Here is a 16,853-nt window from a genome sequence, read left to right on the forward strand (position 1 = left end):
TAGCAGCGTGAATCATTAGCAGCTAACAACGGGACTTGCTAGCATAGCAGCCAATGGCTAGAATCATTAGCTTAGTGACTAACGGCAGCAATCATTAGCTTAGCAGCTAATTAATAGCAAACGGCCGCAATTGCTAGCCAGGAAGCCCCTTAAAATCAGCAGGGACCAAAAAAATCCAAAAGCATTCCTCAAAATCAATATAAAATGATGCCAAATTGAAGAGCCAATACAGTTGAGACATATTTATTAGTGTGCATAAACGTAAAACACGCAAAGAAACAATTTTCGAGTTTATTTTTGGCAGGTGCCTTCAAAGAATTCATTGCAGGCCACAGTCAGCGCCGCTACCAGAACCACAAACTCCTGAAAGTCCAGCTGCTGGTCTCCATTCTCGTCCAGGTCCGTCATGATCTTGTCCACGGCCGTGGCGTCACTACCGCCCTGGTGACGTCACACGCAATTAACCACCGCCCCCTTCCCCACCCGGCGGCGACGACGGTGACTCACGGCCATGAAGTCGGTGAGCTCTTCCTGCAGTAGCGTCTTGAGCTCGGCTTTGCTCAGCTTGTGTTTGTCGCCCTCTTTCGACGAGTACGAGTGGAACACCGTGATCAGGCCCTCGATGGCTTTTTCTAGTCGACGGTTCATTTTGTCCACGCGTTCGCTACCTGCAAACGGGAAAAATAACAAGACCAGAAATGTGGACGACATTCATTTTAAGTGTACCTCCACTTTTGACCACCAGAGTGCAGTATTGAGATCCTAAACATTAAATTGAGCTAAAACAAGAATGAAAACCAGGAAATATTCCATTTCACGTCAATCCAATCCTCGTAAAACCTTTTGATGGCAACTTCAATTCACAATTTGAATATCTTTCACTTATTTTGAAAACAATTGGACTCAAGGGCAAATATCCCCTCGACAAACTACCTCCGACAGCAAAAAGTTGCCAAGTCGCCATTCATTCCAATTCCATGTCGGTACCTTTCACACAGAATCCAACCAAGTAGAATATTACCGCTACGGCACGCTTTAATGCAGCAACACAGCATCCTCCAATCAGACAATGACGGGTCAGGAGCGGTCGCCAATCGCCGATCACCTGTTGACGTTCCGCTACTCCCTTTCCCGCGAACCTGGTCCCGCCTTGGAAACGTCCTGGATAAAAACGTTCATTGCTACGTCGCTAACAGCTACCGGCTGGTTTCCCCACGACACACTAAGTCCGTTCGCTGGCAAAGATGGACACCCGATAGGTCGCCACGTGGGAGGGCCACGGCGCAGAGTCAAATCGCCTCAGAATAAGAGAACGGAAAAAAAAACGGACCCCATGCCGAGACCTCGGCACCCCCCGAAGATTTGAGTCCACTTTCAGTTTAATGTATATTTTATGAAGGTGGACACAATGCAAGTTACAGCGGACATTTTCACATCCTGTGTCAATGTCGTCTCTAAATGGGCCGAGTTTAAGACGATGCTTGTTTTTTGGACATTTTTAGATGAAAATTATGTTTAGCGCGCTGATTCTGGGAGCGCACTAGTGTCAAAGTGGCGGCCCGGGGGCCAAATCTGGCCCGCCGAGGTCATTTTGTGAGGCCCGGGAAAGTCCAGTTGACGTTAAAACAGCCCACGTTGCAGTACTTCGTCCATCTGTAGGCAAATGTTTAATAAATATAAACCCCAAAAGTTCCCAAAAAGTATAACAACTCAACAAGATCAAATATAATAAAAAGGAAGAAAATTGGTGTAAATTATTCAATTGCCTAGTAATTGGCAGGTATTCTGATGAAAATGTGTTTATGATAATTGACAGCTGGCTCAAAATAAAATGTTAGAAAAGCTGAACATGTACCTAATTTGTGTTTCTCTGCATTTTAACTAATATGGGCTGCCATTGACGGAAATAGACATTCAATGGACTAAGCGTTTGTCAACGACAGTGAAACATGAGCACTAAAACGCCAGCTCAGTTGAAATGGACTCGACTGCCAATGCTAGTGAATGAGACATACATTTACATTTTTTTCAGGACAATATGGGCATTATGTGCCCATAACTTTGCAAACAACTACCTAGAAATACAAACACGCTTATCAAAAATGTCTTAAAATATCAGAAATAAGGACGATTCGGAATTTTAAAAAGAGTCACAAACTCACCTGATCACCCCAAAGAAATCAAGCAAACACGCGTTCACTTGGGATCTCATCAAATGAGCCTTTTTCACCGGATCTTTTTAAATCACCGAAGTGCCCACAGTGCCTCGTGTGGTCCCCGTGGAAAATTATAGCTCACCAGCGTAGTTCAAAGGGAAGCACCGGCTGTGTTCCATTATTTCTCGGTACAAATATAAAGATAAAACTGTATAATTGTACTTAGTGTTTCTGTTTTGTGGGTTAGGGTTATTCCAATCAACGAGAGCACAGAATAACGTAAGTACACAAAGTAAGTAAGAAATACCTTTAAGTTTAAACCCAGAGTAAACCCACCTTGGGGCTAAGCTAGCGATGGTAATGTTAGCAGCTAGCGACGGGCTTAATTAGCAGCTAACGGCGAGAATCGTTGTTTTTGGAGCTAGCGGCGAGAATCAGTAGTGTAGCAGCTAACGGCGGGAATTTTTTTTATCTTAGCAACTAACTACGGCATTTATTAGCTTAGTAGCTAACGGCTTTAATCTGTAGCGGCTAACTTTTGGACATACGATAGCGGTACATAAAAACGTTTTCAACCCAAATGTAAACCCGTTTTGGAGTTTTGACGTCTTGTAAGTTATATAAATTAATGTAACTTTGAATTGTTGTGTTTTAGGCTGTAAGGTGATATGAAATGTATGTCGTTTTTCAAGCTATACACCAGTTTAAAAACCTGCTTAGTCATTGTGACTCCACTTTAGTCTTATAAACCTTTTATTATAAAAACAGCGATATAAAAATGACAAAATGTCCAGCATTTGACAAAATAAAGACAACAAAACAAACCAGGTGCATATTGTGACTAAAAATGTAACAATATCGATGATTCAGCACACTATACTTAAAAAAATAGCTGTTTGATCAGATTTTTGTGCAAAAGCTACTGCGTGTATTGATATGATATCATTTTAAGCCTTCCCTTGCTGCCCAAGTTTATGTTCAACATATTAATAAGCATTGGGGTGGACACAAATGTAAATTATAACATTATATTCATGACTTCATTCATTTCCATTACGCGAAACGTTTCAAAAGTGTAATGATGATGTATTCCTCCATTTTTTATGTAAATTAACAACCCATGTCGAGTGTCCAACCCGAACACCAAAATCAAAGATAGCAAAAGAATGTTCAAATGGCTCGAATTAAAATCCCTTCACTTAGCTTTAGCTTAGCCTCACGCTACCAATGGTATTTGCATTTTGTTGAACACCTCGTCCTTGACATTCTCCGCCTCCCCATTAGGTAACGGCGCTTCCGGGACGCCGTCGTCCATCATCGATCGGCCCCCCGTCGACGAGGTCCTGGTCCGGACGCTGGGCCTGCACGGTTTACCCAGGACGCTCCTCAACTGGGCCCAGAAGAAGGCTTGCTGGTTGACCTGCTGGGGCCACTCAAGGTAGGTTTTGGTGCTCAGCATTTTCTTTAGTTTGCAGTATTTGCTGGGAAGGGAGTTTGGGTCGATGGGTTCCTTGACCACCAGGATGACGTCACCAAACGTCTTGCCCATGGCTCGTTGCTGAGCAAAGTACAACTCGTAGTTGCACCAATCGCTGTTGACGAAATTGCGCGAGAGCACAAATATCACCTAAAATGGGAGACAAGCAAACAAATTTAGTTGTACAAAAAAATTGGATATTTTTTTTGTAGATCCACCAATACAAATTTGACATCTGATATCTAGCTAATGTCAAAAATACCTAATCCATAAGTATTTTTCGTCAATTTGAACAAAACGATCCAACAATATAAAACTGTTCTTATTGGGAAAAAAATTGCCAATCAGACTTACAAAATCAAGTGCCGAGCAAATTACGTTTAAAAAAAATTGGGTTCTCATCAATAAATTCATATAAAAATGTGATATATTGAGCTCTCTTGGTAGTATAATTTTGATTCTTGATTGTTTACCTAACTAGTGTAATTACAAATATATTGTATGTGTGAAATATACTTCTGGATTATTTTTATTTTTTATAAGAAATAAGGCTACGGGTTGAATTGAGCTTTCTTGACTGATTTTCTTGACTTTTATGCTGTTACTGTTCTACAAAGTTTATTTCCCTGTTGTAAATACAAACATCTGTATTTTTTGCATTATACCTCAATATTTTGTTCACGCATCCACGTCACACTGTCATTTTAAGAAAATTGGTCAAAATTGATTAGAATTCATTTCTATATCATCATATCAATTATAGCGTTCATTTTTATTCCATTTTTTAAATAATCAGAATTGCAATTAGTAGTGCCTGAAAGGGCACACAATAAAGAATGGGGCAGTAACAAGACTGTCCACCAGAGGGCAATCATGTTGCCCTTTACGTAGATGCCCACTATTGGTACATGGCACGACAATAACATACATGTTGATCGTCTAATCTTATGTATATCAGCATAAATAATTTCTGAATTTGTCAGCTAAATGTAAAAAAGGATGGTGGAAGTAGAAAAGTACATTTTGGAGCAAAAATAAATAAAACTGAAGTCCTTATTGTTCTATTTTTTTACCCAGTCATGCTCATTGAAAACATGCCAAATTTCAGTTGATTTGTTAAGCATCGTTTAATTACTTTTGTAAACTCTCCATTGTAGAGAACTTAATTCACCCCCTGGTCTAAGTGGATTACGAAATATATCCAAGCACATTAGTCTTTTTAGTCTAGCGTGTCTTTCATCATCTGAAAACATCCAGTCAAAACTGCTTTGACGCCGGAAAATGCAACAACTCTGTCTCAATATAACAAAAACTTCTTTCATTCTTGCCTCTTGCCTCACACCACAAGAAGTGAAATTTAGGGCGTATTCAAACTAGGAACGTCCATAATAAAAAGGGCCTTTTCACCTTTCAATTATCTCAAGACTTGACAACAAAACTGGAACTCCTGCATTTTACACCTTAGACCAAATTCGTCATCTATTAAGTAACTCAAACCTTGTTTTTTATGACTATCTGCCTGGATTGTAGATAGCGGGTGACGTTCTATATTAGGGAACACTTGAAATGTAAACAAATAGTGTTAATGTCTTAAAATCTAACCTAAAACTGTGATACTTGTGTTTGTGTTTATGAGTCATTGTTTACCTTGAACCAGTACAAAGTACTAAAGATGGAAATTACCCTTGAGCTACAATCTTAACATATTGGAGTTATATTTATCTCATCAGGGACAGCAGGTATTAATGAACGTATCTATATTCATGTTAATGAACATATAGATGTAAATATGCAAGATTGTAGCCCAGGGCTAATTTCCATCTTTAGTTCCTTTTTGTAGTTTGAAGATAAATGATGACTTATAAAGTACTAACGCGCACACACACACATACACACGTAGCATAGTTTTAGATAGTGTTGTGATCGCAATTTTGTTGGTTTAACAGCGAGGCTTTAAATGATTGGCCAAGAGGGTCACAGACGGGACTTCATGTACAGTAATCCCTCCATTATCGCTGTTAATGTAGACCAGACATGGCCGTGATAAACAAAAAAAAATGCTAAGTTGGGTCACTCTTATTTAAAATAAATCAAAAATAACATCATAAAGAAAAAAAATAATATTTTTGTAAATAAATGAAATATAATTATCATTTTTAATTAATAAAACTAAACAACAATTATAATTTTTAATAAATAAAACAAATAAATAACTAATAGGTTATTATTTTTAATAAATTAAATAAATAAGTTAAACATAAGTATTATTTTTAATAAAAAAATAAAAAATACAAGTATTATTATTTTCAATAAATAAAAAGTATTATTAATAATAAAAGTAGTAAGTAAATAAAAGTATTCATAATAATAAAATATATACTTTTACTGCTCAGTCCAAATTGCAAGCGAAGGACAGGGGAGTGGCTTCACTTTGCGAATTTCAGTGTGGATTTTGCCATTTATATGAACTTTAAAAAAAAAACAAAATAACAAAAAAAAATTCCCCACAAAAAAACAACGATGTAGTGAAACCGCAATATTCGAGGGATTTCTGTATGCTATTTGGTGTCGAGTTTAGTACTTTTTGTAAGAGAACTACACAGTCACCTCTAGAGCCAGCCCTTGTTGTTGCGTGGGAATTTTTTTGTATAAAATCTTGGACTGTAGGAGGAGTTTTGTGTTGGAAGCTTTTGAATACCATCTGCAGTATTGTTCCAGTTCAGGCATGATGTGCTTTTTGTTTTCTGTCCAATACTTTTAAAGCTAGCTTGCTAGCTTATAAATGGTTTCAATTGGTTTTAGTGTTGTGTCTGTGTGTGATATGACTATTTTGGCAGTCTCGGGTGTTAGATTGTACCTTGCGACTGTTCTCGATGTTCTCGATGATGTTGTCGATGATCCAGCGACCCGGCAGGAAATCCCTCTCGTGTATGCACAGTCGGTAAGGGTTCCGGTTGTTCTCCAGACAAGGCAGCAGTTGCTCCCTCACCCAGTCGGCGTCCCAGTGACTGTAGGAAATGAAGGCGTGATAGGCAAAGGGCCCCGCCTCCCCGGCCGCCCGTTCCTTGTGCGCTCTGTATTTGGCCCTGATGATCTGATAGGTGGCCTTGGTGTACCACGGCAGGTCGAAAAGGTAGCACGCCAGCATCAGGACGAGGAGGACCGCCGTGGTGGTGGCCACGCTGATCACGATCACCAGTCTGACGTCGCAGGCCACCTCGCTGGGGAAGTACTTGGAGATGACCGTGTTGAGGAAGGCCTGCGGGTGGTAGCACTTGTAGTTCTCGGGCCAATCCGTCAGGTTCAGCCATTTTTTGGTCTTGGTGTCCTCGATGAAGGCGTGTAGCTCGCAGGTACAGTGGTACGGGTTGTTTCCGGCCCTCAGGTGAGACAGTTTGGGCATGAGCTGGAAGGACTCCTTGCTGATCAGACCGAAGGAATTGCCGTCCAAGGACAGCCTGACCAGGGACGAGCTTTCCCACCTGGGCGGGATGTACTTGATCTTGTTGTCGCTCAGCAGAAGCTCCCTCAGCTCCACCGCCGCCTCAAAGTATTCCAGTCGGAGCTGGTCCAGGTTGCACGAAGACAAGTCCAGGAATTGGACGCTGGTGGGCAGGCAGGACAGGGATTCGGCGCTGAACTGATTGTGGTGAGCCACCACCCTGGTGAGGTTCGGGCCCCAGACGCAGTCTCGGCTAGTGTCGGCAGATCCCAGCTTGTTGTGGCTGATGTCCAGCACCTCCAGTCGGAGGAACTGTCTGGTCAGCGCCGACACGTCTCGCAGGTTATCCAGCTCGTTGACGCTCAAGTTGAAGGTCCGCAGGCTGGGCATGGACTTGCGGTAGTCGCAGACCCGGTTGAAGACGTACTCGTCCTGGAGGCGGTTGTTGGCCACCTCCAGGGTCTCCACGCCGGCCATCTCCACCCAGGCGTCGCAGGGGACCGAGTTGAAGTAGACGTAACGGATGGACAGCTGATTGATTTTGTTCAACCAGGTGAAGCGCCAGTCGAAACGTAGGATGTCGGGATTGCTGATGTACCTGAAAGGGATTTTCAACAAAAAAAAAAAATGCAAAGTAGGGTCAAAATAAATTTTAAAAAAAGATAATAAGCAAATATATAAAATTATATTTTTTATAAATAAATAAAACAATATTTTTATAAATAAATAAAATTATATTTTTTATAAATTAATAAAATAAATGACATATATTTATCACATTTTTATAAATAAAATAAATACATACAAAATATAAGTTATTATTTTTAAGAATTTAAAAATATAGGTATTATTATTTTTAATAAATGAAAAATATACGTAATATTATTTTAATAAATGAAAAATATAGGTAATATTATTTTTAATAAATGAAAAACATAGGTAATGTTATTTTAAATAAATAAAATATAGTTTTTTAAAAAGAAATAAAATAATAATATTAATAAAATATTAGGTCAGCTTAGCTTAGGTTAAAACTTTAACATCATGCATTTTTTTTAAAAAGTAATACATTACCGTATTTTCACGACCATAAGGCGCACTTAAAAGTCTTAAATTTTCTCCAAAATAGACAGTGCGCCCTATAATACAGTGCGCCTTATATATGGAAAAAATGTCATTCATTCAGGGTGCGCCTTATAATTCGGTGTGCCTTATAGTCGTGAAAATACGGTATATATATACTTTGGTGACCACACTTGGACTTACCAGAGATCCAGGTTTTCCAGTTTGAGGTTTGTGATACTAGACTCGGCACCCTTGTCCGTGAAGGTCGGAGAACGCGCAAAGTCGATGTACTGGAACCGGACCTTCTTGATGGGCGCAACCTGCAGGTTGGTCAGGGCCATCCTCAGCAGGTTCTCGTTAAACTTGCCTCTGTGGAAGACTAATTGGTAGACCGCGATAGCTTCCAAACCCTGGAAAATGTCTCCGTCCCCCATGTAGTACGTGAACTCAAACAGGTTGCGAAACTGGATGGCGCCAAAGGTCTTGTTGGCCAGATCTCGCAACATGGAGGGTAGAGCCCCGGGAAGTTGGTCCACCGCCATGTCGAAGCCCATCTGGTACGTCTGGACCACCCGGAGACTTCCCACTTCGTAGAAACTTAAATTGGAGGAGCACTTGATGGCGAAAGCTTGTAGCTTGATGTCCTTGAGGGCCTGAAAGTCCCCCACCTTTAGACCTTCTACCAGAGGACCTCCCATGGATAGTACTTGGAGCTTGGTGAGCTTGGAGAACCCTGGGCTTAGCCTAGCGCTTTTGTAAAGGTTGTTAGACATCAACAGGTATTTCAAGTTCAGTAGAGAGGTCAGTACCGAGGCGGGGATCTCCTCCAGGGAGTTGTTGAAGATGTCCAAATGCTCTAGAACCACGTTGTTCTTGAAGGCGTCGGCGTGGATGTGCGAGATGTTGTTATACGGAAGTTTGAGAACGCGCAGGCGGGGGAGGCCCGCAAAGTCTTGAGCGCCGATGGCCAGGATTTTGTTGTACGACAGGTCGATGGACTCCAACGTGGACGGGAAGAAACTCCACGGGATTTGCTCCAACTGCCCGCCCAAGCAGTTTGCCGTCCGTTCGTTGTCTGAGAAGAAACACGGCACCCCCGAGGTGGGCCGGGGCGATGACGGAAGCGGAGGCGGAGTCTGGGTTGGTGAAGAACGCACTCCGTGGAAGACCACGATGGAGATGAGGAAGGTCCACAGCATTGCGAGTTACCTATACAGACAAAATGGAGGATGACGCTTTAGAGATGGGCTATTTTGTCTTTGTCAGGCGAAGAGGTCAAAAAACTGCCAGTTGCTGCCCTCTAGCAGACGCTACAGGTCTTACAATGTATGGACAAATAGGCTTAAGGACTGTAAACTTTCGGTAGCATGACACATGGTCCCTTCTGTGTAATAACTTTGGGCTGAGGTAATATATGAAAATAATGTTCAGGTGGTGATCTGCTCGCGGGGGTGATGTGATTGTATCCATCACGGCAGAATGCCAAATTACGAATCTGAAATTTGGGTTTTTTTGAATGAAAAAATGTGACATACTTTCTTAGTTTTAATTTATTTTTTTGGTATTCTTTCATTTCATTCATTTTTGTTTCTTTATCTTCCTACAGGGTCCTAATTAGGACAGTCATTCATCAGAAGAAGAATAATAAGAAGCAATGATTCCATGAGGAGGAAAAAGACTCGACATGAAAACCCTGAAACAAAAGCCCTTGGTGAGTCACATTTTAAAAATTCATTGTTTTGATTTGTGGAAATGTTGACGATTTGTTGCTGTTATTATCGATGTTCTTATTAGAGAAATTGATTGTTCCAGGTAGAATAAAAAATTAAAAAATCCAAGAAATTATGAGTAAAAAAAAAAGCTTTATCTTCTAATACATGGTGTCAAAGTGGCGCCCCCGGGGGCCAAACGTGGCCCGCCGCATCATTTTGTGCGGCCCGAGAAAGTCAATCATGAGTGCTGATTTTGTGTTTTAGGATCAAATTAAAATGAAAAATACAAGTGTATTAATTTTCCTGATTTTCACCCTTTTAAATCAATCATTGTCATTTTTTAATATTTTTTTTCAGTTTTTAGTTCAAAAATCATTTTGTAAAAACTAAAACATTAAAAAAAACTCAATTAAACATTGTTTAGATCTATACAAACACAGAATATTCAGGCTTTTTAATCCAGTTCTTTTAATCCATTTATATAAAAAAAAATCTAAATATATCTAAAAACCAAGTGTGACACCCTTTCTCTAATTACTCTGATCCTCAAGTTTTACTAGTGACATTTCTACCATACACACACTCCTATAAACTAAAAACCTACAAACTCAATTTCATATTAGTCTAATATTTTAAAAAGAACCAACCAATTAGACGGAAGAGAGATTCCGTTGAACATGTGTTGGCGCTTACCTTCCCGCAGAGTTTTGCCGCTCCAGACCGTAAAATACGCTCAATCAAAACACTTCCTCATACCTGATTTTTTTTTTTTTCCGGAACTCACGTGCTCGCTCGGAGGTTTTACCGCTTCCCGCAACGTGGGTGCGTTTATGTTTACATGCGTATCGTCTTCAGAGTACAATAAAAATGGGGGGTGTTTTTGGACTGGTGCCCAGAGAAAATGTTTAACAGGATAAAATGCTGATTTGCTCATTTCTGAACTTTAATAAACACAGATTTTGTGCTATTGCAAATCCCATAATTGACCATTTTGACCAATTCCATTCCAAAATATTCCCAAAAATAATAAAACCAGTAAATGAGAAATATTTATAATTAAAGTGGGCTTTTAAAATATATACAATTGTAATAATTATGTTTTTTTTTGGTCATGTAGGGTTGAAAATGTCTTTAAAAAATACATTTAAAAAAAGAAAATCGCAATAATATGTATGATAATATAAATCTTTTTGATGAAGAGGCTAAAAATAATAAAATCAGTAAAGAGAGAAATATTTATAATTAAAGTGACCTTTTAAGAAATACAGTTGTGATAATTATGATATTTTTTTGGTCATATAGGCTTGAAAATGTCTTAAAAATACATGTAAAAAGTTATTTAAAAAAAGAAATGCGTAATAATATAAATCTTTTTCGATTTAGAGGCTTAAAAAAGAGAATTTCAAGTCCAAAATGTCCCTAAATGAACAATTGACATGCATTAAATCATTAATTTTATCCTATTTTTGGAGCCAAATGCTTGTCAGTATTAAACACTACTTTGTGTCTTTAAAAAAAATATTTTTAAAAAACAAAAGGCTCACTTAAAAGACTAATAATCGCTTTTGGACCAGATTTTTCCCCTTTTTAATTTTGAATCACCTTGAGTTGCCATGGTAACCTCCCTCGCGTGTACACAGCCTGTTGCCTCCCACGTTGACCATTTATGAACATTGTTTTTAATGTTTTACCCAATAGTGGCTTTTTCATTCATTTTGCTAGTTTGGACACATTTTATGGCTTGTTGCGCAATGATTTTGAATATAACCTTCGGGGGGGAGGGGTATTTCCAAAAGGGAAAGTCGCTATTTTGGAAACCGTGGCGGGCTGTGAATTTGCGTCCTTGGACTTGTTTTGGAATGAACTGGCACCAGAAGCAACGGGAATTCTGAGTCACTTGGAGGAAGTTTTGATAGGTCGCACAATGGAGCTTATCGACGGGAGGAACGGTCACGCTTTATGGGAGTGGTGACGCATTCATGTACATCACGCTTGAGTCAAATGCGGGTCATTGGGGTTGTTGTTGTTGTTTTTTTCATACTCACACTACTGGTGATTCATTCATTGGCTGACATTAACGGCGATAGAGATTAAGATCCATTTGGACAAAATTAGATGGACAAAATTGCGATCAAAACATTGGCTAAAACTGCTACTTGTGGGTGGGTGTGTGGGTATGTTTGTTATTGTTTACCTTTAAACTGCTCGAGGTACTAAATTTGGCTGTAATCTTACATATATATGTTCAGTAATATGAATCTGTATGTTTGTTAATATGTACTGTCATTTTATGATTAAATAGATGAAAATTTAGGGTGTATTTGTTTTGACAGAAGGTAAAATATATCTCACAGTACATTTTTAACTCATTTCGGCATTTAAAATCATCGTTTTCAAGAAATAGTATTTATTAAGTATTCACATATGTTAAATATGAATACAAATGTTTAGTCAGATTTAAGAAAAAAAGTATTGATGTGTTCTGAATTTGATAAAATCTGTATATTTTTCTTTTGCGCCAGTTAGCATTGATGCTACATTGATAATCAACTTTAAAAGGCTCTAAATAACAAACGCAATGTTTATTCAGATACAAAAATATTCTGTTGTTAATTTAAAGTACAGTATTTGATAAAATCAGTATATTTATCCTACCAACAAAACTTAAACAAACATTTGTATGAGTTAGCATTGATTCTACATTGATAATTAACTTTAAAAGGCTTTTAATAACACACACAATGTTTATTCAGATAAAAAATAATGTTGTTGTTCATTTAAAATACCGTATTTGATAAAATCAATGTATTTTCCCTATCAACGAAAGTTGAACAAACATTTGTATGAGTTAGCATTGATGCTACATTGACAATCAACTATCAATAACACACCCAATACTCACAGTCCTATTTGTTTTCCCCTCTCCTGCGTCGAAAGATAATCCCGATAACGTAAACCAATTCACCAAAAATCCTCCACTTTAAATTCCGACCTGCCTGCAGCCAGCTATAAAAACCCATAAAAAAATAAACAATGCTATAAAACTGCGGGTGTTTAAGAGAAAACCAACTTGTCAGTGCCTTCTTGCGCAAGACGTGAGTCACAAGCTAAAAGCCAAAGTGCCATCGATGGCGTTTTTGGTTTGTAACATCTTTAACGCTATCTCTTAACAGACTTGCGACACCGCCTTGTTTGCTCTTTTTTTTTTATTTTTATGAACTTGTGGAAGCCAAAAATGAGTCAATACGGACGGACGGGCGGACGGAATGCCGACATCAGCACTTTCCCCCGCTTATCTCTGTTTTTATTGGCCGTGATGTCGACTAGCTCGGCTGACATTATAATACGAGGGTGTCAGACTCGGGTTGGTACGCAACCCGCATTAATGTCAACTTGATTTTATGTGTGCCGGACCATTTTAGATTTTTTTAATTTTAAATGGATTAAATGAACTGGATTAAAAACCCTGGATATTCTGTCTTTTTATAGATCTAAAACCATGTTTTTTTTTTTGAGATTTTTTTAAATATATTTTTAGATTTTATAAAACGATTTTTGAACTAAAAACAGAAAAAAATGGATTAAAAAATGACAATTATTGATTAAAATAACCGGATTAAAAGGCCTGAATATTCTGTTTTTTATAGATGTAAAAAAATGTTTATTTAGGCTTTTTGAAATATATTTTTAGATTTTACAAAATGATTTTTGAAGTAAAAACACAGAAAAAATTGATTTAAAATGACAATTATTGATGTAAAAGGGGGAAAATCAGGAAATGTAATATACTTATCTATACTCTTCATTTTAATTTGACCCTGAAACAGGGTCAAAAGTCTGCACTCATGATTTTCATTTCCTGGGCCACACGATATGATGTGGTGGGCCACATTTGGCCCCCGGGCCGCCACTTTGACACCAATAGATGAATGCAATAGATCAAAAAATGCTTTTTTTGAAATCTTCCTTATTGCCAACACACACAAAGCCTGCCTTAGTTTTCTTCAAATATTTCTCCCTACATTTTTCAAGTAATGCAACAAAAAAAAACCACGGTTAAATCAACATTAGCAGTAAAAATTCCTTCAATCATTTATTTTCCATTGACTTTATTTTGGCCCGCCGACAGCAGATTGCGCAACTCGACTTTAAAGCACAAGAGCATCGATTTTGAAAATTCACCTTAAGTCGCATTAACGGCATCGAGAGAGCGTTTTTTTTGGTTTGTTTTGGTTTAAAACTCACCTTCCCGGCGGTCCGGCTGCTCGTACTGTGTTTTTTTTTTTTGAGCCGTCTGTACTGGGCCAGTGTGTCGGACCAGTTTGCGTCTCCTCCTTGTGTGTGAACATTTATTGTGTGTGAGATGTTCAGGAATGTGGAAGTATTTCCAAAACTTGACTACTTCTTTTTTTTTCTTCTTTTTGTTTCTCTGCTCACTTTTTTAAAGTCAAACTCGGTTAAAAAACATAAATAGGGATTAAAAATTAGTGAAAATGGTTGTGACACTGGTTATGAACCCCGATAACAAGGTCATTAATAATTGATTGTAGTGAGTAAACCTTTTGGTGTCAAAGTGGCGGCCCAGGGGCCAAATCTGGCCCGCTGAATCTTTTTGTGCGGCCCGAGAAAGTAAATTATTAGTGGCGACTTTCTGTTTTAGTATCAAATTAAAATGAGTGTAGATGTATATTATATTTCCTGATTTTACCCCTTATAAATAAAAAAATGTCATTTTTTAAATCATTTTTTCCTGTTTTTAGTTCAAAAATCATTTTGTAAAATCTAAAAATATATTTATAAAAAGCTAAAATAAACATTGTTTTAGATCTAGAAAAAACTGAATATTCAGGGCTTTTAATCCATTTATTAAAAATAAAATCCAATACATTAAAAAATATATATAAAAAGATCTCTTTTACCCTATTCCATATCTCTTTACGATCTTTTTTTGATCCAAATTCTGATCTACTGGAATTGCTAGGAAACGTTGACTTTTAAAACAACAACCTCGCTCTTATTTTAATGAGCTGGCGAGTTGATACATGAATGAATTTTTTGTCAGGGGCAGGCTCGGAGCTAAAGGTTAGCTTTGGATCGTTAGCTAGCAAGCAGATTTTAAAGGGCAGCGTCTTGTTTGGTCCGAGACATTTGACGTCCCGTGACCTTTTGTCTTTTAGAGTCAATTACGTCAGACGACTTTTTGCCGTCAAATAAAACCGAAAGAAAAGCCGAGCTAAGCGGTTCAGGAAAATGACTTTTTTGGAGCAAAACCGAATCAAAAGTCCAAATTTTGGACGCAAAACCTGACCGTTTTTTTTAATAGAAAAAAAACGCTGACCTTTAGCCCTTCATTAAAGGTTTCTGCGGCAACCTGCTTATTTTTATGTGGAGAAAATTCTTGTTTTATCAGTTTTTACGACACGTTATTTTTTTTCTGGCTAAAAAAAAGTAATAGTATTTTAATTATGAGTCAAAAGTATATATTTTTTAAAAATATGTTTTTTAAATTTTTTAATAATCTATCATATTAACATAGAAATAAAGAAATTAAATGTAATATATTTATATAAAAAATAGGGGAAAATAAGATTGCAGTTTTATGATATCTATTGGCACAATAATTTTTGTAATAATACCATTTTATAATATATAATATTCACAAGTATATTTTTTAAAAATATATGTTTTTAAAATTTTATAAAAATATATCATATTAACATAGTAATAAATACATTAACTTTAATATATTTATATAGAAAAGGGGAAATAAGATTGCAGTTTTATAATATTTATCGCACAATTCTAGGTCACATTAATTTTTTTTACCATTTTTGCATCACTTTCTATTTTTATAAAATAAAAAATAAGGCGCCTAATATAATAAATATTTGGCTCGCAGATGTTCATAAATAACGATAAAACTGAGAAAAAAACCAAACTGTAGAGCAAAGAGCCACTGCCCCCGTCCACGCGCCGCCATTTTGGCTCTAGATCACCCATCTGTTCCCCAAAAAAGCACAGTCATCGTCATTTCTATTCATATTTTATTGGTTTCCACCGCACATGTCAATAAAGGTTTGTTACATGAATATCTATTGCACCAGATATATATGAAACTTTTCCAAAAAAAAAAACAATGGCATCATTAATATCCATTAATAATCATTTGATTACCGTATGAAGTGATGGACACCAACAACAAGACACCATGTTGCTAGGCAAACATTGTGTAAATCACTCAAGACCTCAGAGCGACACAACAGCGTGCGACCGGTCCCAAAGTCCACCTGCCAAAGATGGCGGCTGTCGATAACATTCCTCGTGAAAGCGGACATAAAATATCGGGATTTTTTAATGCAGGGGTGTCAGAATGGCCGCTTCAATGGCAGTTAATGAGTTAATAAAGAAACCCAAAAGACATTAAAATGGCTAAAAAGCAACAAGAAGTCACCAGAAATACCCAAAAATCATTTTGAAGTGACAAACGAACAAGAAAGTCCTTTGAAAAAAATCGGAAATGATCCAAAATGTACAGGAAGTGACACGTAAGTAACCCAAAATGAGAAGGAAGTGATGTAACATGAACTCATTGACTCAAATTGGCAAGACTAGACGTCCAATCCATTTTGATTGGACGTCAATGGCAGCAAAAAAGCAAGTATTTTGACACCCCTGATTTAATACAGATGTTTATCTCGAAACGCGACCGCTCTTTGCGATAGGCTAACTATAAAGTAGCTGGTATAAAAAAAGCTTAATTATTGTATATGAAGTTAGTCGACAAGCAGAAAGACGATAAAGCTGTTGATGGGCAGGGGGCGGGGCGTTAGATATGACGTCAGAGGTGGGAGGAGTCACGGAAAAATGTATTCAGTGCGTTTCATTAAAATTCAAGTTAAACCTTGACTAGATTTCGTAGCTTAACCCCGGGTGACGGCGTCTCCCACCTCCGAGATTGGTCGCGATAATCATGCAGTAAAAAGCGGAAAAGATCAAATTGG

At 37.8% G+C, this 16,853-nt stretch overlaps 2 protein-coding genes across 3 annotated transcripts in view; one reads left to right on the forward strand and one right to left on the reverse strand.

Annotated features, from left to right (window-relative positions):
- Nucleotides 1–291: 291 nt before the first annotated feature.
- Nucleotides 292–12,948, reverse strand: tlr18 (toll-like receptor 18). The gene is made up of 7 exons (XM_077721522.1): nt 12,755–12,948; nt 8,342–9,349; nt 6,491–7,673; nt 3,382–3,783; nt 934–949; nt 508–668; nt 292–441 (listed from the first exon to the last, which is right to left on the reverse strand). Exons 2-7 carry the CDS (start codon nt 9,337–9,339, stop codon nt 292–294), a joined length of 2,910 nt encoding a protein of 969 aa, XP_077577648.1. The 5' UTR covers nt 9,340–9,349; nt 12,755–12,948.
- ctsk (cathepsin K) overlaps nt 2,271–16,853 on the forward strand; it is a 49,659-nt gene continuing 35,076 nt past the window's right edge. Inside the window, exons 1-3 of one of the 2 annotated variants that reach the window (XM_077721123.1) lie at nt 2,271–2,435; nt 3,441–3,594; nt 9,747–9,851. The gene's annotated coding sequence lies outside the window, so the exon portion shown is untranslated. Of the gene's footprint in view, nt 2,449–3,440; nt 3,595–9,746; nt 9,852–16,853 lie in introns of both variants that reach the window. The other variant, XM_077721124.1, reaches the window with a different exon arrangement.

This window comes from Stigmatopora nigra, chromosome 7, assembly GCF_051989575.1.
Source record: "Stigmatopora nigra isolate UIUO_SnigA chromosome 7, RoL_Snig_1.1, whole genome shotgun sequence".
Lineage (NCBI taxonomy): Eukaryota > Metazoa > Chordata > Actinopteri > Syngnathiformes > Syngnathidae > Stigmatopora > Stigmatopora nigra.

Bases quoted from the DNA above. Each gene is read 5' to 3' on its own strand.
- tlr18 (XM_077721522.1), bottom strand. From the start codon at position 9,339: ATGCTGTGGACCTTCCTCATCTCCATCGTGGTCTTCCACGGAGTGCGT. The intron at 3,784-6,490 runs GTACAATCTAAC...CTCCCATTTTAG, and splicing joins ACATCGAGAACAGTCGCAAG to GTGATATTTGTGCTCTCGCG. The intron at 442-507 runs GTGAGTCACCGT...TGACGTCACCAG, and splicing joins AGCTCACCGACTTCATGGCC to GGCGGTAGTGACGCCACGGC.